This window comes from Crinia signifera, chromosome 4 (genome assembly GCF_055691185.1).
Source record: "Crinia signifera chromosome 4, ASM5569118v1, whole genome shotgun sequence".
NCBI lineage: Eukaryota > Metazoa > Chordata > Amphibia > Anura > Myobatrachidae > Crinia > Crinia signifera.
In genome coordinates this window covers 85,183,952-85,209,473 of record NC_139220.1, presented here as the reverse complement: position 1 = coordinate 85,209,473, position 25,522 = coordinate 85,183,952, and the positions used below count along the sequence as shown (strand labels likewise).

Here is a 25,522-nt window from a genome sequence, read left to right as displayed (position 1 = left end):
GTGGGGCGAGAGATGAAGTACCAACCAATCATCTCCTATGGTAACTGCCTTGTTACAGGCTGTGTGATCAGATTGGTTGATACTGTATGTCTCTCCACGTTTTGATAAAGTTGTAATAGTTTAACCCTTTCAGGTCCAACATCTAGTCAGGCTCAACAGACCTAGCGCTAGTAGCAGAGCCAGTGGTGAGCCACTTTAAAATAAGAACATTAACTTTGTTCAACATTCAATGTAGACCATTTTTTAAGTAAAGAAGAAAAATAATTGCAATTAATTTAAACATTTAAACGAGACTGTTAGAATTGCAAAAAAATTAAATTGGACTACAAAGGGTTAAAGATAGCAACAACAAAGAGATTGAGAATATTTCACATGGGAAAAATTACTGTGATGATATTTATTAAACCGCACATTTTCAGAGTAACACCTGACACAGACAATGGTACAACACTAAACATTCTTTAATGTAAGATTTGATTAATTTATATTTTATAACATATCATAAATCATATATTTCATTTATAGGGAACATGGTCTTTAATGGCTTTCTAAGTCTCTTTGCCAGCTGGTCTAACCCCACGGTAATTGTCTACTCCCCTTAAGCATGCGTCCCTACCACAGCATTCCCCCCTGGTGGGCCTTCATGTCCCAGTGGGACCAAAACCACTAACCATGTGGTTGGGTATAGTTTATAGATTGTTTGTTGTGTTTTTTTCTTGAGGAAGATCGATCCTTTTCATAACGGTGAATGGTGGGAAGCCATGACCATGAAGAATTAGGTGGTACATTTACTAAGATGGGAGTTCTATTGAAGATGGGATGTTGCCCATAGCAACCAATCAGATTATTCTCTATTATCTTGTAGAAGGTGCTAAATGAATAAGAAGTGAAACAGATGGTTCTGGTGCATGGTTCTCAAACGGGATCTTGAAATGTTTTCTCATGTGCATAGACATTTCCCTAAGCCCTGGACCCTTTGGCACATGAAATTCCCAAAAGTGCCCCAATTTCTGTTTATTCTTTGGATACCTACCTGAAATGGATCAACTGCGATGGAAGACGATGATTCTGGTGCATGCTTTTTAAACGAGCGTGAAAAGTTTGTCATTTACATAGAAATGTAGCTAAGCCCCCCCGAACAATCCAATTTGGACATACAGATGGAGCCTTTCCCATCTAACCCTTAAGGACAGGCATGTCCAAATTGTGGCCCTCCAGCTGTTGTAAAACTACACTTCCCAGCATGCCTTGCCATAGTTCTAACATCCTCTATTAACAAAACTGTGGCAAGGCATGATGGGACGTGCAGTTTCACAACAGCTGGAGGGCCACAGTTTGGACATGCCTGCTTTAGGATTAAGTGAGTAATAGAATTACTTTGCTATTCCCCTACTGTCTTGTTCTATTAGTGTTCATTCTAGCACCCGCTATCTTTGAAAATCCATGCAGTTCCTCTTCCCTGCCTGGGGTGTCGCTGTCTGCTGTGGTATTTCTAGCACAGGTCTGGTTTGCATATCAGTGCTGATATACAGACCACACTATGCTAGAAGCAGTACAAGAGACAGCGCCACCCCAGACAGGGAAGAGGAACTGCATGGGTTTTCAAAGTTAGCGGGTGCTAGAATAAACACTATCTGTGTATTGTACTGCAGCTGAGAACAATAGGCCTTGGAGAGCCATGGCTATCCAGAGACGGTTAGATGAGAATGGCTCATCTGTAAATGAAAATACAAAAGTGCCACAATTTCTGCGCTAATCTTTAGGTACCTAGCTAAAATGGATCACTGCGGTAAAAGAAGTTGATTCTGGTGCATGTTTTTTCAAACAAGGGCTTGAAATGAACACTCAAGGAGATAACAATATGATGCTCTAAGCGAAGAAATCACGGGGTCATGTCTCACTCTACCAAGGGAGTGTCTAGTTAAACATATGGGTGTGTCTATTCTTAACTCTACGAAATATTTCTATATAACATTAGTAACCAGATATTTTGGGAAGTTTTGCAAGTATTGATTCAAACATTGCTGTCAGCAACATGGGATTTTCTGTGTGCAACTATATATTCACTGTGATATTTCATTTCTACTTGGCACAGAATTCCAAATGCAATTGAACTTGTGTGAATTCAGCCCTAAGTATGTGTTTCAGTGTATTAATTGTGGTATTTTCCATACCATTAGAGCATTAGCCAAATCATTGTGGACACCAGATACTCTACAAGTGCATTTACTAACAAAAATTCTTACCCTAAATCACTCACTAACAGCTGCAGCGATGGGTTAGGGCACAGAAGACCCTGTGTGATCATGTGTTCCTGAGTCTCTCTTTCTCCTGTTAGGAGTTCCCACAAGGGAGGATGATGAGTCATCAGCAGGTACTCCTAAGCAGCTACAGCAAATTGGTGATTACAGCAAATCACTGTACTTGCAAATAAACTCTTTAGTGGCTCCCCTTGTGGAATCTGAGGAGTCCTGGAGATTAGAAGTGCAATGCTAGACAGGAGGAGATTTATGCTGGAAACAGGAGCCTCCTGCAAGATGTGGGAGGGTAGGCAACTGCCTATATGCCTTAAGTTGCAGGTCTCTGCTCCTTCCTGCTTTATTGTTATACAGTATTATTGGTTACAACTTGTAATGCTTGTTTAAAAGGCCTGCAGAAATATTATTAAAGAATAGTCTTTTATTTTTTAAATGTATTAATTTAACTTACTAATAGCATTAACAGTCAAGCGTTGTCCTTTTGACTGTTCAAGGATCTTCCCATATGGTCCCTCCAAATATATCAGATTGACTACTTTAGAAAAGCATTTACTACATGATTTATAGTTTAATGATTTTAGCATGAATAGCGATTATTGCATTTAAATTATTTGTATTAATTATCCTTTACAACCACACCAAAAAAAAAGCCATAATATTAAACCTAGCTAGAGGTCTTTTTAGGTTAATAAAATAAACCTAGGCAGTGACCTACATCTGCTCTTATACAACAGCTGATCGGTACTGAAAAGACAGAGTTAGTCGATTCAAATCAAATTTGAACCTTCGTTTTTATGTGGATTTAACGAGAAAGAAAAAACCTTTCTAAAACAAATCAGTGTTCTACAACAGCTCAATGGAATTATTTACCAAGTGTCTGGAATCCCTAGACATATAAATGAGCCAAAACCAGACTAACCAGAGCCTGAAAAGTATTTCTGTGTGTAAAAAAACTCCAGACAAGCGTAGCATTTTCTATCTATTCATAGTCCAAGTCCACTGTTTTAGCTAACGTGACCAACACTTTGTGTATGTGATACATTCGGGGGAATGTAATAGAGTGCAAGAACCAGGAAGCGTGGGGCTTGGTGCGAGTTCTCACGTATTTCTAATAATTTACAAGCAAAACAAGGTTGGTTCTCATGTATTTATAAAGCGCCAATGTCCTGCACTTCCTGATCTTAGCACTCTTTTATACCACCCCACCCCCCCCTTCCACACACCAATCTGTTGTGTGATTGTTATTTGAGCCTACGTAAAGTGTGTATAAGCAGACCAACATTCATTGCATACATGGGCAGGAATTCTGGCTGTGGATGGATCAATTTTTATCAAAACATCATTCCCCCCCCCCCCCCCCCCCCCTGCCAGGAGACTTGAGGAACTATGCAGGTAAAGTATACACTTGAATTGTCTTTGTTTTTCATTCACCCTGTATTATCACTGAGCACATTTATGCTGTTTCTGACACTATTGGGTGCCATTTTTCTTTTTGGTGTGATTTTTTTTTTTTTACCTTTTTCATTTTCTGCAGTTCTATTTACACATTACAATATGCTGTTCTATGTACGCTGATTTTAAGTAAAATCCTTGTCTGTGTCTTGTACAGTTCATCCATCACAGGAGCCAGGTTGGCTAGAAGGGACGCTCAATGGGAAGACTGGACTCATCCCTGAGAACTATGTGGAATTCCTATAGCTTTATGCTCTGCTAGTATTGCAAAGCTTTACATGGTATCCATGACAACTGCTGACGGTGTAGAAGATTCTCTCTCTTTGCCTACATGAAATACAGGGTGAAGGACTTTCCATTACCTATTGCAGTGAATGTGTGTGTTAATAGTGATGTATACATGTTTTAAATGATTATTGGTGGTGAAATATATACAGAGATGGAAACATTTTTATTTTTTAGTAAGGGGCCATTTTATGTTACTGATGTTTTATTGCTAGAATTCACTGTACCTTTTAACCACTAAAAGTCAACTATACCTGTACTCTGAACTATATTGGAGGCTACTTGGGATTTATTAGAATTTTCTCATGTGTTTTTATAGATATTCAATGTTTTGAATGCAGATTTTAATGCTACCACACATGAATGAAATCGTTTATTTTTGGGAAGTGATATGAGTGGGTGTAAAAATATTGGTTTCACATTTCATACTTATCTACATATGGTTGTTAAAAAACAATGTACAATTTACTGTTCCAATATGATGGTGTGTACAACATTTTACTAGAGTCTACAAATGTCAGGGTTCCAGCGGTGGACCTGCTGGTGACTATAATGCCCAATCCAATGCTAAGTGGTCCTTATATTCCAAAGAACCCCCCCCCCCCCCTCGCCGCCTCTTCTCCATAACCGAAAAAGCTCAACTACCCTTTCCTTTTGTTTATATTAAGTCATGTCTTTCCAAGTGTTGATATTGGGATATTAAAAGCTCAAGCACAGGGTATACAAAAGATATTTGAGTCCATTTGTGAAAGGCTGAAACATGATGAGGTGACACTATGAGAAAATGTAGATGTTTGACATATAGATTTTGGTTGCCCACACAAATGGAAATCCTGACTTTGCCTGGCTAATATAAAAATGTGATGGGGCCATAGTTGGACATCGTGGTCTATTCAGGGGGATGCAAATACTTTCGTATTGGCAAAATCTAGTGTTTTGTGTTTTTGGCAAACCTTAGCCAGTGATGTATTATACCATAAACACATCTGAGCACATGTAATTAGAATCTAAAACGTTACCATAATCTTGAAATATAAGAATATATGTATATTGCTAAGGGTAAAAAAATATATATAGATTTTAAAAAACTTTAGTCAGTAGTGGAATTTATATTTTTAAAACAGATTTTCTATATGAATAGACAATTAAATAAGTTACTCAGACTAACAGTGAAGCTTCGTTAGCGCGATTGGTGCTCGGAGGCTGATTCTCCTCACAACCATTAAGGCACGAGCCGCGTCTAGCTAAATTACTCCCCGTGTTGTGATCCCTTGCACTTTTTTCTCAGGAGTATGGACGTAGACAAATAAACATTTGGGAGCTAATGTGAGCTTCATTTCCTCTTTACATATATGATTTTATTGATAATTACTGAACAAAACCATTTACTTAATTTAAATAAAAAGTAGTCTCTTGATATTACCCTATAATATAGCATTCAGGTTAAAATGGATATGTATAAATGAAAGCAAATACTATTGCCTAATAAATATGAAATATGTTTAAGTGTGGCGCTTGTGTGGGTCTGCAGTCAGGACTCTGTGTTCGTACACTGCCAGCGGGTAAGGCTGCATCATGTGTCCATTCTTTTAATGTCGGCTATTTTTTACCTTTTTTAAGTTTCAAGTATTTGACTTGATAAATTGCTGTATATTTTGTTGTAAATAGAGAGTTACATCAAGTGCTGTGAGGTAAAGTTTTATATTTTGATATTTTTTGTGCACTAATTCAGCTCACTGAGTAACATCCACTTTTGTGGACTGTTTGTTTTATAGCTTTAGTTATTGTAAGGTTAAAAGCAATATGTGTCAAGGTCCCCAAACACGCTGCGATAGCAGCGTGCAATGCGATGTATTATCGAGTGGATCGCATCGCAACGCATGCGCTTTGCATGCGATGCAATCCTCTGGCAGTACAAAAAGTATGTGCAGCACATACTTTTTGTACTATGCGATGCCCGCGGAGCGCACATCGCATCACTCCACATTGCACACTGCAATATGGGGACCTTAAGCCTGGCTCACTTGTTCATTGTCTGGTAACATAAACCATTGGTGTTGGCATAATAAATTGGCACACTGCACTGTAAATACATTTAACATTACAGTCCTATAAAACCTAGATGGCATCTCATCTGATTTTATACTTGTTTTGTTGTACCTTAAGTCCATTTCACTGGAATGCATACCAAAAATCTACCATAATAAAAATCTTATGAACCAATGTCAAATTTGCAGTCTCTACAGTTATGTTGCATCTGTGTATCTGACGCAGACATTTCATAGATTTAACATATTTCCAGGAGATTGCAGCTTACCAATTCCCTGCTGAACAGTATGTGAATATACAGTAATTCAGCCCACAGCATGGTTGCTTTCATTATATGTGGTACAGTAAATCTGTGGTTTTAGAGTGGTTCATGCACAAAATGGCCTACATCACTATGTGGCATGTCACACCTCAAAGATACATTGGTCTTCTGGAAACTCATAGATATTCATCATGCATATTAAAACCACTGTTGTGGGGTCAACACACACACACACACACACATTTTTTTTTTCATGTGTGTTAATTTTTGCACCATAGTTTGTAAAATGAAATATTGAGGTTTGTAATGTATTTAATAAAAAATGGTATTGTGCTTTTTATTTGTTTTTTTGGGTTGCTCTTCTTTTTAGTATTTTATTCTCACCATGGTTTATTGCAGCGATGGGGAACCTTCAATCCTACAGCTAATGTTCAACTACACGTCCCAGCATGCCATGCTACCGTTTTGCTATTTCGTCATGCCACGACTATTGCAAGTCATGCAGGGATGTGTAATTCAACAACAGATGGAGGGCTGAAGGTTCCTCATCCCTGCTTTATATAGTTATATATCGGTTACTATCTATTTTGTTTTAATAACAGAGTTTTTCATAGATTGTAAAATGCTAAAAATGGAGCATCTCAACAAAAATGGCGGCAAAAATATGATTTTTAAAAATGTTATTCACATAAAATGGAACACTAAGTAGCTCCAGTATGTAGTATTTATAACCATATCACTATACTGCATAATTGTACAATTACTGCATTATTATTTTACAGTAACCTCTCCACTGTTTTAAATTGAGTAAAGCCATTTTACCTTACATAACGGTTATGTTCCTGATTGTATTATAATGGAAAATCTAATTTAATGACAGTATATGCACAACTAGCATTAAATACGAGGAGCTATAGAACTACTGATAGTTGACCGTTATGGTCACAGTATGCCAGGAGTTGTCATTTTACAAAAGCTTAATATGCTCCTCTATCTGGTAACCACTGGCTTTTCCCCTCATTGTTCTGGTGGTACACAGAGGGATTAGCAGAACCACACTTGTGCCATCATACTTTCATACTATTTCCTACCCTATCATATCATCTAGTTTTTAACCGAGGGTCACACTATGGTATCCTAGTGTTCCCTCTAGAAATTGTGCCGGGCAGCCGACGGTACACTTGTGGGCGGTCCCGGAACCGCCGACATCACTAAAGTGGGCGGGCCGGGCCGGCGGCATCACTAAAGTGGGCGGGCCCGGCCGCGCTGAAGATGCTGGGGGAAGGTGCCTTGATGCCGGGGAAGCGCCGGGCATCGCCGTCTAAGGCGGCGCTGAGCTTCCCCGTGCAAGGAGTCAGGCAGGCACCAGGCTGTTTTAGCGGGGCGCTGCTAGAGGGGCAGGGCGCATTTTGCCCTTTAAAAAACGGCCTAGCGGGAACACTAGTATCCCACGTAATCAAATTGTCTAACCTCTCAGTTGTTTTGGTATATGGGTTGACAGGCCTTCGGTCAACGCATGAAAAAGGTCAACATGGCATTAGGTTGACACAAGCATTAAGTCGACATTGGGAAGGTCGGCAGTTTTAAGGTCGACATGGGTTTTTCCCTTCTTTTTTTTGGAGCAGACGTGGTATTTTATGCCCTACCATTCACTAGGGCGTGGATGGAGAAGAGAATAGTGTGCCAAGCATAGCGAGGCACTGTGCCCGAAAGTGCAGCACTGCACCGATACAGTGTCCATGTCGACTGTGTTGACATTCAGGACAAAAAAGCCCATGTGGAACTTTTAACTGTCGACTTTCCCAATGTTGACCTAATGCTTGTGTCGGCCTAAAGACTTGTCAACCTTTTTCATGTGTCTGCCTTCAGTGGGCGACCCAATGTTTGTTTTGGATCTGTACCTATTGTATTGAATTTAGTTATCAATGAGCTGAATTACCTATTCACTTTCATTGTTTTCTCTACACGTAGCTTACACCTGGTTTTTAAATCAACTTGAATTGTAAAACTGTAGGCAGTTATATATTTTCTCTGTTCTAATTAAATAGTGGTCTTTCAGGGAGATTGTGTGGAATATGAAACTTTAATAGGCAATTATTGAAATCTTTTCCATGCGTTAAATGGTGACTGGAACAAGTGTGTTTTTTCACAAAATATTATTATAATCCTATAAATGGTAACACTTCGCTTGTGAAGACAGAATTCTGGGCTCTAAAGCTGCAGACGGCACTTTCAGATTATCGCTGACTAAAACATTATATCAGACACAAGTTATTGTGGTGATTTCTATCATGATGTATCGGCTGGACCAAACTGCAAATCGTAAATCTCTGGTTCTCACTGACAGGATTTCAGCAGGTGGTAACTTTAACAGCTGATCTAAAAGGAATGTCTGAATTTTGTTTTTCTGTGGGCACACTTTATAAATAATGCTGCAAATAATTCCATGGGCTCACAATGTAACTTGCAGTTATCTCACTTTAACATTTTATGAACTGGTGCCAAAGGCTGCTTGTTTGTAGTGCACTAATGTGTATACAGTATGTGTTAGTATATCTGTCTGACGCCTCTCTTCAGTGTATTAGTTACCACGTTTGATAAAGCTTTGTGGCAGGAAGTAAGTATTGAGGGAGGATTTAAAAATCCCATGCTAGAACAATTCATATAAAGGTTCTGGGTTTACAAACCTTCTGTTACTTTTACAATACATTTCCAAATAAAGCTATATACAATTTACACGTGTGTCTCATTGTGTGATGCATTCTTTAGGCAGTGGTTTTCTGCAGTGCCTGGTATGCCTTTTTTGTTACGCTCTTTCATTTGTGTACTGTTTCTTTGCTCTCATTATGTGGTGGTTTAAATGTTTAAAAACAATACATTGTTTACTACTGGTGCAATTGTACGACTCTCTGACTTCTTTCTCACACACACAACAAAAAAATGTATTGGCCTATTGTTTGAGGTATTTCCTTTTCCATTTGTCCTACATTTTGAGGTTAGAATAGTGAAGCAAGCATTACACAATGTATACTGTACACCTACCAATAGGAGGTATAAAACTAATTAAATCTACAGTACAATTAAGTGTACCGCAGGAAGAATCAGTTATTGTTATCGAAATGAAATGTAAGAACAGAGATGGAGAGGAAAGGAGTATTTGGCCAATTCTGGGTCTCCTAGTGAGGAAGTAAAGAGGGGAACTTTGTATTGGAGATAGGTATGTTAAACCAATAAAATGTACTCTTACTCTCAGATGTTTTAAAATACTAATTTCCCAAGACTATGGGGAGATTGATCAAAGCTATAAGAAAGAATCAACTTCTAACTGCCATTTGAGATACTCGAGTCTATGTACTAAGCATTGTAGAAAAATAAAGTGGATGGAGATAAAGTAGCAACGAATCAGCTCCTAACACAATTTTTAAACAGTCTTTAACATGGCAGTTACAAGATGAATAATTGGTACTGTATATCTCCCACTATATCTGTTTACCCTTTTTGCCCCTGAAGCTGGCCACTCATGCGCCAGTATCACTACATCTGTGGTGTTATATGACCCCTTAGCAAGCAAGTGAAACCAGTTGAAAGATGGACACTATCTGTGCATGGTGTAACTTTTGTGGCGCACCCAACATGGCTGCCTCATCTGGTATGCTTGTGGATGGGATGAAAAAAACATGGACCTAATGGTTTTGTTGGTATCCTACTCTGAGCATTAAGACACTGCAGTCATCCCATTTTGTGTCATCTCTTTTAGGGGTGGACTATTCTACCTAGGGCAGGCATGTCCAAACTATGGCCCACCAGATGTTGTGAAACTACAAGTCCCATCATGCCTTGCTACAGTTTTGCTATTAGGGAATGCTAAAACTATGGCAAGGCATGCTGCGATGTGTAGTTTTACAACATCTGGGAGGCCATAGTTTGGACATGCCTGACCTAGGGAAATCCTACGCAGTGCACCCAAGATAGCTGCCTCATTGTGTGTATTACTTAAATCTTCTGTATTATGTGCATTGTTTTTTAGTTCTGTAAAATGCCTTGAGTCATGTTGAAGAAAGAAGGCTACATAAATAAAATTATAATTATTATTATTCTCTGTCACCAAAAGAACATAATTTGATTGATGGCCAATGTACCAAAATAGCTGTATTCTCCAGTTTGGATACTGAAGGGGGTGACTGAATGAGCTAATATTTCTTACATATGTGGAAGGTTCACATCTAAGACAGTGATTCAGGGGCAAATTTTTGAACCAGTGATATTCTTGGTATCACTTATTACAAATGACAAATGGTGCTCCAGCCAGTTAGTTCCATTTTTAAGACCGTTAGAAGCTAATTGGATGGATCAACATTTATCATCTGTAACGAGTGATAACACTATTATCACACATTGATAAATCTACCCCTCAGTGACCAGGAATAGTCAAATGTGAAATCCAAGAAGCTGGTTAAGATCAGGGCTGGCAAAACAGTACACAGACATAAAAAGTAAACCTACTACAACTTATTACTAAAGTGTATTCTGGTGCAATACAAAAGAAATAGGCAGAATTGATTCAAGAAGGGATGGAGCATCACTATTTTTTTAAGATCAAATAGACAGTCATTCCCAAGGATTTTTTGTCAGTCCATGAAAGTTACCTCATGCATTATATCACCCATGAGAATTGTTACTGGATCCCCATTCCTATGATTCCTCAACATTTGGGACACTAAAGAGTCTAAGTAAAGTAAACGACATTGTCTTTAAAATACTTGGCCCTCCCTAGAGAGGGTAAACCCTTTTAGCAGACATTAAGGAAAATGCTACAGTATATAATGGAACCCAAACCGGAGATAGGCAAAACTTGTTGGTTGTAGATCAGCCCTCTACATTTGGTAATTTGGAATTGGACACAATGAATTTTTATGAAGTCATGTAGAACCACTAAGGAATTCAACATAATATGCTTTATTTGGATAGAAGAACAAGATTCTGAAGACGGTTAAAACATTTGTTGCAGCAAAGTGATGAAGGTAAGTTATTGTTTTACTCCAATTGACTCTGGAGTATGTTACTAATGTAATGTATGAAACATGCATACATTTAAACATACAAAATGACACCCAAAAACCCCAAAGTCACCTTTTATGTGTCAACCATTGTTATGACATTTTGGCCCTCCCAACCTCAAACAATGTCTACCTTTTAACTGTTGACCTTTTGACCCTGTCAAACTATTGCTTGATGACCAAATGGGGTCAACCTAATTACTATCTAGACTAGGCATTCCTAACCACGGTCCTCAAGGCACTGCAACAGTTCAGGTGTTAGGCCGCCCATACACGTCCCGATACGGGCGTGCGTTCTGTGCTGAACTAGCACGCATCACATTGCATTGCCTGTGCTTGCGTTGTGCATGCAATGCGATGAAAACTAAGTACAAAAAGTATGTGCAAGCACATACTTTTTGTACTGTGCGATCAGGTGCCGCGGTAGCGTGCACCTCAAAGCACACATCGGACCCGCCAGGATCGCAGCGTGTATGGGCTGCTGGTGTGCTATCTAGCCTTCAGCACAGATGGTTAAATCAAAGGTACTTATGAAGTCACCTGTGCTAAAGCCTGGATATTACGAAAACCTGCAATGTTGGTGTGTTTTGAGGACCCAGGTTGGGAATGCCTAATCTAGACCGTGTAGATGTTCTGTACCACACCCTCAATATAAAGTAGATAATTCTCTCAACATCGGTTAGTATCAAAATTAGATGTTTGGTAGCAACAGAAATCTTATTTGTTCACCTATGTAAAACAGATCATAGAACACTGAGGGTAGGGATGCCAATCCCGGGGCATTTTTTTAATCCCGGAATTCTGGATTGAAAAATGCCCAATCCCGGGATTGGCTTCCCTAATATAAAAAAGCCTCCTCGGCCGCCCGCATATTTTCTTACAGATGCGTGGTGCGGCCGAGTGGGTGTGCGAGCCCGGGCTGGTCTGCTGGTGGGTAAGCGTGCTGGTCCGCTAGTGGGCAGGTGTGTGGGCTTGTCCGGTGACAGGACGGAGGCAGGCAGCCTGTGCGGCCTGCACAGCGTGACCTCTGATGTCATCGCGCTGCCCGGGACGGGAGAAGCCAGGCAGCTGCTGAGCACCCGCTCAGACACTGCCTGGCATTAGACTGCACATGCGCAGTCTAATCCCGACATCCTGGAATTGGAAACTACAATCCCGGGATTGAAATCCCTGCATTTTTGGGGCCAAATCCCAGGATCCCGCCGATCCCGGGATTGGCCACCCTAACTGAGGGGGTAGATATATCAGCAATGATAAGGGAGAAGTGAGCCAGAGGAGAAGTTGCCCATGACATCCAATCAGCTGCTCTGTATAATTTTATAGTATGCAAATTGTAGATGTCACTTCAGTGCTGATTGGTTGCTATGGGTCACTTCTCCATTGGCTCACATCTCCTCCTTTATCACTGCTTCATACATCTACCCCTGAGTAGCTAGCTTCCATCCTTGGACGGAGGCATGTTTGTCAGCTTTTTGGTCAGAATAAATCTCTCTGTAGCTAAAAGCAAACAAAATAAAGACACTGCCAACAAATAAACAATACATATATCACGCCAATGATAAACGTGGCTGTGTTGTTTCATGGCATACAGATTACAAACTACAAAGTTATGTTACAGAAAAACACTTTTGGGAGATTTATAAAGGACTTTACTTCACATCCCTTACAACATTCTGAATTGTATAGTTTAGAGTCACTCGTCTCAGCGGCTGTTACTCTTTGCACAGTAATCGGGTGGTCTCCTGCAAATTTGAGTTCCACCAATAACAGCCGCCTTTTCTTAGCAGGTTAAGACCACCAATTACTGGGATGCTGTCTGGACTATATTCGGGGACAAGGTAACTGGCGATGACTGTGCAGAAAGAAGTGCTCACAAAGGGCAGTATTCAATGAGAAAAATTCTCTGTGTTTTATGGAGAATTTTTGCTTTTTTCGCCTTGGACGGAGCATTTTGCTCTCCAAAAGTGAACCACCCTATTCAATGTGAAATATTCTCCTTCTTTCTAAGTGATTTTCTCCGTGTCTCTCCGTGTAGCAATTCTCCATCTTTTGATGGGGAGCTGGAATGTGAACTTTTAAACTAAAAGGGTTTTTTTTTTTTTTTTTTTTTTTGGTGTCAAAAAATCAGGTTTTTTTTAATGTGAAGGGGCATGTTATTTTTATTCATGTGCTTATAGCACATGAATATATATTTAATTTTGAAAAAAATATTTTTTTAAATTTTTTTTTTTTTTTTTTTTTACACAGTGCAGCCAGCAGGGGGCCGGAGCGCTCGAGCCGCTCATTAGATATTCATATATTTACTGCACCCGATCGTTAATATGCACGATCGGGTGCAGTGAATACTGGGTCCCCCGCTGTCTATAGGGGGGGGCAGCCTGTGCTGCCTGGGTCCCGGGGAGCCCCCTTCCCCTCCACATTCCTCTGGAGCAGCCAGGGAGACTTTAATCTCTCTGGCTGCTTCCGTCCCCCGGCTCCCTGAAAGCTCCCTGCCGCGGACGCTCGTCCGCTGCAGGGGTTAAGACTCGCCGCGAGTGGCGGCGAGCATCAGCCACATTGAATAGTGGATAAAGTGCCGTGACGGAGAATCTCCAAACATGGAGAATCTCCGCAAAAACACGGAGAGTGCATGGTGAGCGAAATAAAACGCTCTCCATGCACGGAGAATTTTCTCATTGAATACTGCCCAAAGTGAATACCTGTAAACGTACACCAGGGTACACTGTATACAGAAATAAGGAATAACAGAGGGAACAACTCGTGACTGCAACAATGCAGAGGATGGCCTATAAATAAACCCCGAGGGAACAACCTGTAACTGCAACAATGCAGAGGATGGTATATAAATACAGAAAGATCACTTAGCTGTAAGCTGCTAGATCAGACTCTTGCACTGTACTAGGGCAGCTTCTAGGGATTCAGCAGAGATGAGAGATATCAGCAGACAAAGTACCAGGGGATACCGGAGCCAGAAGTACACCACACTGTAAAACAAAGCTATAACAGTCTGTCAGAGCAGACGCCAGCCATTTCAACTCCCTGCTTCCTCCAGCCGACAGCCAGTCAGACGCCTACCGCCCCTGCGTTCCTGTTGCCTAGCTATCACCAGGCGACGGACTGCAGACTTCCGCCCGGCCACCGTGTCCCAAGTCCTGCCATGAGTTTCCCATCCGGACACCACGGACCCCCCCGCAGGGAAGACCTGGTTGGCAGCGCAGTAGGACGCATGACACTGTTTCATTGGTCTGGGCATGTTATGAATAGGACCTGCTGTAAACAAGTGTGTGTTTTAGTTATCTGTTCGCTAATAGAAACGGGTGGGATGTGCACACTTGTTGATCTGTCCAAAATAGATAATTTTGCCTTTAATACCCCTTTCACACCACACCAATAACCCAGGTACAACACCAGTTGTTGCGGTGAGAAAGCACCAACAGGAAAAACCCAGGTCCAACAACCTGGCATTCTGACCCGGGTTAAAGGAAAGGTTTTACCCAGGTTGGACCCTGGTTGCTGGGCAGTGTAGAGCAGGCATGTCCAGAGTCTGCTCAAAGTGCTGCCTCTTCCCTCGCCCCCTGATGACCCACCCACCCCCATGTGATGTCAGCCACCTGGTTTACTGCCCCTATTCAATCCCAGGTGCAGCCCGGCATTTATGATGTGAAAGGGATATAAGAGACACTTTGATCTTAAGTGAATTTGATTTTCCAGTTTAAAATGACATTTGCTCTTGTTACCCCCCTATAGCAATCTCATGTGTTCTTTTCAAGTCTTAGTGCAAGCACTCGTCGTTGCTAAATAGAAGTCCACAGGTGAGTACAACAAAATCCGTTATCCTGCATCTGAATCACCTACAACTGCTCTGCCATAATATATGTTATTCCATTCCAGGTGCCACATATATAGATCAATGCACACGGAGACAGATTGATGATTTGCAATTCCATTGCCTATAGAAGTCTGCAGCACTCTAGATAAGTACTGTAGGTATGAGGAAAAACACAGCAGAACACCTTCATCCCAGCATTTCACTGAAGTGGTCAGGCCATATGGGCTGATGCACGTTTAGGATGAAGGTACAGTACTTGGATTTGTGATTATTATATAAGTATTACAAACACTTGAGCAGATACATTTTAGTCTTTGTTTAATAAAGTTATTTACATTTGTTGAATGTTCAAAGGGATTACATTTTTTTCAGGAATATATTTGACTGACTTTTCCTATTGTAATAGAATACATACAGTATGCTATGCTTTGTCCGTGATAGATACAAAATTACGCTGATTGGCAGTCACATTACTATTGCAGGTCATTTCATGTGAACTCTCAAGCAAGTGAAACAAATTGAAATGTTACTCTAAATAATGTCATCTTGCATGACTCTACACCCAGGTCTGGTGCCTGCTGGGAAAAATAAATATTAGAAAATAATTCTTCTTAGTTAAAGTCAGACAGTTTAGGTTACATGTCAAAAGTTTTGAGACCATTTTTACAGCTATTGGCACAACTCTTTTTTTCTTTGAGCCATAGCTACAAATGAGAAAAATAGAAAATATCTTGTATTTTTGTAATCAATAAAATATTTTTAAAGAGAACATATTAGGCAACTTCTTGCAGTAAAAACAATTGCAGGCTCAGTTTTAATTTACAAAGACTTGTGTAATCTGTCTTCTGCTGAAGCCCATTTTGTATACCAGCCCTTTTCTCTTTTTTTTTTTTCCTTGTAAAAAGCTTAATATTTTCTGTACTCACATAAGGAACAATTTTAAAGAGGCTAAAGGTCTATACACACTGGGTGTATGAGTTACGGTCATGGGGAAAATTGCTACAACGGGCAAGAAACGCTCTGTGTGATTTTCCACTTTCTCCAGGGTGGACGGCTTTCCATAGCAGGAGGCTATAGAAAGCCGTCCACCCCGCCGATCATCCGCTGGTAATACCTGCAGATGAGCGGCCAGGCCAGCGATGATGCAGGAGCACGCATTACTGCTCATCGTTGCACCTCACACACTGGGTGGCTTTCAAGCTGAAAGTTTCTCAAACGCATAAATTGATTGGCTTTCAACTGAAAGTCAATGGAGGTACTGGTCTAAATTCTGTTTAATGCATATGGCATCAGTATTTACTGCACATTCAGTTTAAGGAAGGTATCCAAATAGCCCCTAAGTGTCATATCAATCATAATCCCCATATAAATTGTAACACATGGTATTTGTTTGAGAACATACACCTGATGTTTTAAAAGGGGCCTCTAATTGGATACCACGATAATGACAATTGGTCATAAATCATGATACCCCGTGTATTTAATGGCCAAAACTGCTTTGGGGGTAGTAGAGTATAATTTAACAATATAGGGGGATATTCAAAGTTCTGTGTCAAATATTTTTCAATATGTTTAAATAGAAAATTGGTAGGTCCTAGAGTAGTTGCCTATGAAATACTTACTGATTGTAGGGTAGTGACACTGTTGGTGAGGACAATGGCAGTTAGGCAGCGACCGTAAAATGGGTTCAGAGTGTGTGTTGCACATGGGCCCACTCACCTTCAACCCACCAGATACACCACTGTGCCTGTGTGACATAATATTAGTGACTCCCTATAGAAAGTAATGTTTAAACAGATGAAAACATTCAGGGGTCATAGTGGAGTTTTATGCAAGTTGACACTACTTGAATGTTTTGCACTGCATATGATCCCGTTATGAGTATATGCACTGGGCACCTGTCAAATCTCTCATGGACCCCTGTTCCAAGCCCTGGTGCTTACCCTCTCGGGAATGGTCATGTCAGCACTGGTGCTTGGTTCACTCAGATTCCACTGTGGCTGATATACTCTCTCAGAGATCACCAGCATCCACAGCATAGACCTGCTTCCTGTTCGCTTCAGTGCATTATCTCTGTGATCTTCTCCTGCATCAGCTGACTGGAGCTCTGCCAATGAAGGCCAGAATCTGGAATTATCCACATCCTCAACCAATCCATGGGCACCTGTCCCTAAAAAAGAGCTATCTTGCTCTCTAGCAAGCTGCCAAAGCAATGTCTGTTATTCTCTTGTGTTGTTCCAAGTCATGTGTAATCTTACTGATGTCCTGCTACAGACTTTCCCAGTTATTTTCTGTTGTTCCTCTGGTGCACTACTGGTTCAATCCACTAGTAACACCTAGGGGGTCTTAATTGTTTACTACCCCCTGATCTCCCGGGGCGGTTATTCAATTAATGCTGCTGATTATGCTCATTATGGTCATGTTTAGCCATGTAAAGCAGCACTCAAACTGATCACTTTTCGCTTATTTTAGCTCGCCACTTACATGGGTGCAAGAGTAAATGCTGGTGCCGGCAGTCAATAGCACCTGAATAAAGCAACAACTGAATAACTGCATAGTATTGTTCATACTCCATTGCACTAATAGTTTTAGCCAGCCCCCAGTAACCTCTAAGTGGTTTTTGGACTACTGGTTCTAGTCATGTGCCAGCTACAGTATATCCAGTGTGGTTTCTGTTCTGAGAACTAGTATTCCTAGCTAGCTACCTGTGTTAACCAGTGCAGTTCCAGTTCTAGGTTTGCCTGTGCTATTAGCCTGTCCCAGCCCACAATATGTGCCAATAGCTGGTCCAAGCCTGGCACTTATGCAATGAACCAGTCCCAGTCTGGTATCTCTGCCAATAGCTGGTCCCAGCTCAGCAATCCATTTAGTCAGCCTACTCTGGCATCTAGACCAGGGTGCTCTAGCTAGTACCAGTTCTGTAAACCTGAAACTCTGACTTCTACAGTTCAGATCCAATGTGTACCAGCTTCTCTCCAGCATCCAGACTTAATTTCAAGGCTATTCCAACCTACGTGGTCAAAGTTATTGACCACCTAGTTTACGTCTAAAAAATCCCACTACAGAGCCAAGCCCAGAATCAACCTTGGGAACACAAGATTCACCAAGCTTGTCAACACCTTCCTCTTCCTTACCTCCACCCTACCTACCTGACTGTCACACCTTACCACTCTATCCACCCTTATTTCTGCTGCCGTGGCTGTTATTTTGAAGCTTTGCAAGTCTTCTCTCTAAACTTGGCACTCCACACTGACCGGCTACTTCAAAACTGCTCATGTTCAACTAATGTTATTGGAGGAAATAATGCAGTTCTGCCTCCATTTCAAATGCATGCCTCCCTTTTTACATATCTGCCCTGTTTCATTCTACATTTCTTATCTTCCAATCCTACATTTTTTTTTTACTACCTTCAACTTCATCATCTGCTTCCCTGCTCTTCAGTTACAATCATCTGTCCCTGTCCTTTACTTTGCCTATCATTTTTTTACCATGATCAAAACCATACACAACACAATCTCCTCTTACAGACTTCCTGCCATCCATTAAAGCCATCTCTGCACTTGCAGCTCTGCAGCCTTAAACCACTCCTCTTCACAAATCTGTAACTTTCTCTATCTCCACATCTAGCCTTTCATGCTACTCCATCTTGCTGACCACTTCCTCTCATGTTTGCTTCCAAGATTTCACCTGAGGTGCCCCTCACATAGGCAAACACAGGGGGGGGGGGGAGTTGTGGTTGCCTGGAACCCCCCTCCTCTTTGCAAGTGCCTTAAATTATGACAATGTCTTATATATAATCTGATCAATAGAGCTGCCATCACATCATGCAGTGTAAGGGACAGAGCAGAGCTGCTGCACATGCGTAGCCCAGTGTACCAGCTTCTTCTACCACATTTACTGTATGTGAGGATCTGAGCCCTAAAACATCACAATGGACCAGAGAGTAGCTGCCAGGTGGAATAGACAGGAGCCTTACCATGAAGTGGGAGACTGTGATATTAGAAAGTGCTGTACTGATTATATTATGTTTGTTTATTTATTTATCATATCCTTTTCCTGACCACTTATCCTTTTTAAAACAGCCTATGGCATAGGCCCTATGCTATATAGAACATCTGTACTGTTAAATATTAATACAGTATCCTGTGTATAAAAAGACCAATTTTCAGGGCTATTACTGCTCCCCCAGACTCCCGTACCCCTCTAAAAATCTTGTGTTTTCCACTGCCTCCCTGGTCGGCAGCATTGTGTACTCCATTCACATTAAATAGCCCTTCTAGTTGTGCCACCCCATAGCAGTGTCTGCCTATGAAAGTATACGCTCTTAAATAATATCTAAGATGTTATTTAACAGAAAAAGCTGTATTTCAACCTGCCATGTATTGAGCGATATTTTGTATTTGTACTAGATTTACATTATTATGTATTCTATTCTCGGAGTGGTTTACTCTCCCTTATATTTTTGTACTAAGTCACTGCACAGAACGTAAAAGAGGATTTTGCACTTCTTTGTTGGGCTTATGTCTGGGCAGTACGGATAGTGTAATGGTTAGCATTACTGCCTCACAGCGCTGAGGTCATGGGTTCTATCCCCACCATGGCCCTAACTGTGCGGAGTTTGTACTTTACTTTGTCCCGTACTTGCGCGGGTTTCCTCCGGGTACTCCGGTTTCCTCCCACAATCCAAAAATATACTGGTAGGTTAATTGGCTCCCCCCCCAAAAAAAAATTAACCCTAGAATGTCTGTGTGTGCGTGTACTTGTGGATGGGAATATAGATTGTAAGCTCCACTGGGGCAGGGACTGATGTGAATGGTCAAAATATTCTCTGTAAAGAACTGCGGAATCTGTGTGCGCTATATATGAAAATGCTAATAAATAAATATTTAGCTAAAGCTGTGCACCAGTGGCGTGACTAACGTATATGCCACAGTTTTGAACTGATAAAGTATGTCAAAAATACAAATAATATATTAAAAAATTGTATTATTCTAATCCTTTTTATAGTCAAAACTCTGGAGTATAAAGTCTATGGCAGGTGAGGCACTGCCTCACCTGGCTACCTTTTCTGCACATCTCTTTTTAAAACTCATCGAATCTTCAGCAGTGTATACTGCTGCACATGTGTATAACAGCGGCATGTACCCCTGCAGAGGCAAACGCAGGATTTTTAGAGGGGGGTTTCCAAATGTAATCCATAATATCCTACTCTGCAGCGCATTGAAGATTGAAGTGTGGGCGTCTGAGGGAGCGGTAACAGACCTGAATATTGGTATTTTTATACCCTGGATACTGTGTGAAATAAAGTATTAATATTTAACAGTATAGATGGCCTATAGTTCAGTCTGTTTCAAACATATAATAAATAAATACACAAACATAATAGAACCAGAGCTGCACCTTCTAAGCTCACGATTTCCCACTTCATGGTAAGGCTCCTGTCTCTTCTTCCTGGCAGCTACTCTCGGGTCCATTGTGATGTTTGAGGGCTCAGATCAACACATACCTTAAATGTGGTAGAAGAAGCTGGTACACTGGGCTAGGCATGTGCAGCAGCTCCGCTCTGTCCCTTACACTGCATGATGTGGTGATAGCTCTATTGATCATATTATATACAGTACCAGTGCTATTGTTGTCACAATATAAGGCACTTGTCATAAAAAGGGGGGGTTTCTGGGCAACTAGAAACCCCCTCTGTGTTTGCCTATGCCCTGGGCTCATATATTGTGTGCAAATGTGGCTCTGGTACTTGCCAGGGACTCCTCCAGCCATTTACCTCACTGCACGTCCCTGCTGGGTACACATAAGATGACACTTCAATCAATTTGATGTAGCTAAGAATTTGAGCTGCATGGAACTCCCCGACATACTATATATAATGCTTACACATTAATGCCCCTTTCAGACCGCACTTTAAAAACGGTATATTGCCGTTTTTTTACCGTTTTAAAACGGTAATGTGTGCGGTCTGAAAGGTGCAGGACCACTTAACCGGTTAGAAAAAAACGTTTTTTCTAACCGGTTAAAATGCAGGGTCCTACCCGTTTCAGAACCGGTATTTTAGGCTCAAAATCGGTTCTGAAACGGTATTTAGGACCCAGCCAATGAGCTGGGTCCTAAATTCAGCACAGTGAATACTTAATGAGCGCTCATTAAGTATTCACAGCACTTTAGCCCCCCCCCGCGCGCGTGTCGACACCCCCCGCGCGCGTGTCGACGCCCCCCCCCCCCCCTGCGTGTCGGCGCCCCCCCCCCCCCCCCCCCCCCGTGTCGACTTACCCCGTGCCGGTATCTCCGTTGTGGTTCCCGGCACTGCAGCTCAGTATGCTCGGAAAGCACTTATGAAAAAAGTGTCTTTCAGAAAATGGCTGCCCCCATACGAAAGACAGTTTTTTTAAACTGGGTTTCCTATGGGGCAGCCATTTTCTGGAAGACACTTTTTTCATAAGTGCTTTCCGAGCATACTGAGCTGCAGTGCCGGGATCCACAACGGAGGTACCGGCACGGGGTAAGTCGACACGGGGGGGGGGGGGGGGGCGCCGACACGCGCAGGGGGCGTCGACACGCGCGAGGGGGGGGGAGCTGCACGGAGGGGAGGGCTGAAGGCTGCACTGGCTTTGACCCTGTATTTGGAAAGTTTCCAAAAACGGGTCTGCCAGTGTCAAAAAATCGGCACTTAAACGGTAATATACCGTTTAAGTGCTGCGGTGTGAAAGGGGTTTTATCTGGCAGACCCGTTTTTTTGGAAACGTTTCCAAATACAGGGTCAAAGCCAGATATGCGGTCTGAAAGCAGCATTAACCATGTTACAAACGATATCGCTCAGTGGCAATGTCCAATAATATAGCTGTCGTTGATTATATAGTCAGGACTCAGCCGCATGTATAGATGACAGACGGGGTCGCTATGGAGATATTATTATGGGTATTGTACATATCGTTGGCAAAGACTATCTAATGCAGTGGTTCTCATCCTCGGTCCTCATGACCCCCCAACAGTGCACATTTTTCAGGTCTCATCACAGGTGAAATAATTAGCTCCACCTGTGGCTCTTTTAAAATGTGTCAGTGAGTAATGAGGGCACCTTTACACCTGCTGGGTGACCTGGAAAATGTGAACTGTTGGAGGGTCCTGAGGACCGAGGTTGAGAACCACTGGTCTAATGTGTACTGTACTACCCAGCTTAAATTAATGTTACTTTTGTGGTTTATATTTGCTACTCACAAATATATGTTTTTCTGTATATAAAAGGGAAACCGTGCTAATTGGACATTCATTTGTAGCCGACCCTGTTAATGCTCTATGTGCCAGAATTATAGATTTCTGGCTTTAAAACTAAAGCAGCAGCATACATTTTATTTGTTTACGGTTTTTGCATAGCGGCACAATATGCTGTATATTCAGTCAATGTTATGTCATCCCATTGAGCTAAAAAAAAATTAGTTTCAGTATAGATTAGTAAAGCAGTATTGTTTGCTGACTGAAATGTTTAGGGAGAACACCTGCAGCCAAAGGGAAGGGCCGTGCTAGCAGATGCGGAAGCAAGTTGTCCCTGTTGGCAGTTTTCAGTTTAACAGTAAACCGTGCAATGTGTGATCGTGTAACCATTTGTGTTACTTAGTATAGGACAGACTCTCACAATTAGATATTTATTCTGGCACCCTGCTTATATCCCTGTGTGCAGAGATATGTTCAATTATGTACGCAAGATGCCAACGAGACCTGCAGAATGGCACACACCATTGCGTGCCTAAATATGTGATCGTAATCACTGTCTATGCAAACAATGTGCATCATTTGTGAAAGGGGTAATCCTTTTTGCAGGTTAGCTGAGGAGACGCTGCCAGTATAATGGGTTTTGTTGCTGTCAGTTGGTTTGCTGAATAATGAAGTAGAAAAACCCTTTTTGTCAAGCAGATAGCAACATTTAATGACATGAGTGGATTTTGGTGGAATGCACGTAACAGATTTAGCTTTGTACTCACGCTCTCTGTCCACCACTACAGTACTTCTGTTTGGTTATGCAGAACTATATGACACTAGAACTGGTTACTTGCAGCAATGAGTTATGGGTATAAAATTATTATATAAAAGGTAAACTTTTGCCTGTCCTGTGGTTCTCTTAAACCAGGGATGGGGAACCTTCAGCCCTTCAGCTGTTGTTGAACTACGCTTCCCAGCATGCCTTGAAACCATTTTAGCATAGCCAAATAGCAAAACTGTAGCAGGGCAGTATGGGATGTGCAGCTCAACAACAGCTTTAGGGCCAAAGGCTCCCCATCCCTGTCTTAAACCTACCGCAACCCATGTAATCATTAATGCTCTTTTGAGACATTGCAATTACAGCGTCCAATGTAATATACATTACTATGGAAAACCTCCTGCATGTTGCAGTTTAATAGTTTGCTACAGTACTTTTAGCTTAACTCCCATTTGACAGACAGTACTTTATGGCAGTGGTTCCCAAATGTTCTCTGTAAATACAGATGGAGCGCCTCTCTTCCTTGGTCGGGGATTGCCAGAATGTCCTCGCCGGCGCTGCGAGCTCCATCTGACTGGGACGCGCGTGCGTCTCAGTTTCAGGACGGCGCCGCTGCGGGTCCCTGCCCGTCTCCACTTCAGGGAGACGGGCAGAATTAGGGGGGACAGTGGGGTGGCGAGGGGCACCGGGGGAGGCGGCAGGGACCCTTAGACAGGTTCATAGCCATGGGGCGTGCGAGCGTCTCGTGCTCACCAGCCCCTGCAAGAATGAGGTCGGCTCCATCTGTAGCACCTGTAGTGTCTAGAATATTTATTGCAACTCCTCACTCGGCGCATGAGGTATGTGCCTAGTGGTAACATGTTGGAGGGGGGTTAGGTCGGGGCTAACCTAGGTTGTGTCTTTTTTTTTTTTTTTTTTACAGTAGTGAGGCATATGAATCAGACCGGATATGATCGGGGTCAATCAACTATGTACTGCCTGACTCCTTAATTTGACCCAGTAGTTAGGTAGAAACAAGCTCGGCTATGGGCCCAGGTACTTAGGGTTGCGACCAAATCTAGGGATGTATAGCCACACCCCCTAAACAATTTTTTTTTTAAAGTCTGCACTGGAGCCGCATAGGGGCTGCCAGCAGCTGTATAATGGGAGCAATGTGCCCCGCCCTCCAAGTTATCAGCGGACATGGGCCTTGGCCCTAGCAAGGCCCCTCCAACAAGCCTTGGGTATTAGTACTTACTCCAGCTTCTCCTCTTTTGTGTCTCTGCAAACATGCAACCTCTCAGAAGTTGTAGTATAAAGTATATTTGAATTTCTAGCAACATAAGCATTGAAGCAAAAAAAGAAAAGAAAAATTTAATTTGTTTATCCCCCAAAAGGTCCTAAATCACAGGATCATTTTTTTCAACAATACATTTTTATTGGATTTTTATAAACTAAGCAGAGTACAGAAATAAGAAATAGGGAAATACATTTCAAGTATAAGTACAGTACGCAAAACAAATATGAATGTCCGATGTGTGATACATAAACTTGAAGCAAGCTATAATGTGAAGCACTAAGGTAGAGCATTGTGTCAACAGGTTAAGAATCGGAGTTCGATCCAGGGGAACATAAAACCGGCAAATCCACAGGGGCACTATACTAGAGGAATGACCAGACTTCTCCCTTTATTCCTCCCATTGGAACCACTTCATATGAACAGAGGAAGCCGAGGAGGAATACTTACAATCGGCCTTTTCACGGACAAAATGCTTATGTACCTAGTTTTCAATTACTGAACTACAAGGTACCAAAGCTGATTTCCATAACTGAGCAATGGAAGCTTTAGTGGTTATCAAAATATGACCCAAAATATATTTTTCCCGCAAGACAACTTACCAGGGAAGTAATGAAATGGGGAAAGGAGTGCATCTACGGGTACATCAATTCCCAGCAATCTAGAGATCAGGAGGAACACTTCAGTCCACAGCGGCCACAGAACAAAACACCTCCAAAAGATATGATCAATGTCACCCACAATTTGTCCAGCAATGAGGAGAAACAAAAGGCCATATCTTATGCTGCCGCTCTGGAGTGATGTAGGCCCTCTGGGTCAGCTTGTAGAACATTTCTGAGTGGTTACTGCATTTTGAGATTTTAAAACAGGAGTAGAAAATGTATTCTCAAACTTTGTTAAAGAAAACATTGGCTTTTTCCCATTTAAGTTGTGATAGTAATTTCCCCCTTTAACTTTCTGTAACCTTAAATTGGTACCACCTTGAGATGTTCCCTCTGTTAGATAGATATAGAAAATTAGATGCCCGAACTTTTGAGAGAAACATCTGCCTAGATGACAAAGGCCCTTATTCT

General features: G+C 41.6%; 1 protein-coding gene across 2 annotated transcripts in view; it reads left to right on the top strand.

Annotated features, from left to right (window-relative positions):
- Nucleotides 1-6,218, top strand: part of ARHGAP26 (Rho GTPase activating protein 26) — a 502,534-nt gene extending 496,316 nt beyond the window's left edge. For both annotated transcript variants that reach the window (XM_083181921.1, XM_083181920.1), the window contains one exon: nucleotides 3,868-6,218. In XM_083181921.1, the coding sequence (XP_083038047.1) occupies nucleotides 3,868-3,956 (89 nt within the window). In that variant the 3' untranslated portion in view covers nucleotides 3,957-6,218. The remainder of the gene's footprint in view (nucleotides 1-3,867) is intronic.
- Nucleotides 6,219-25,522: the final 19,304 nt, after the last annotated feature.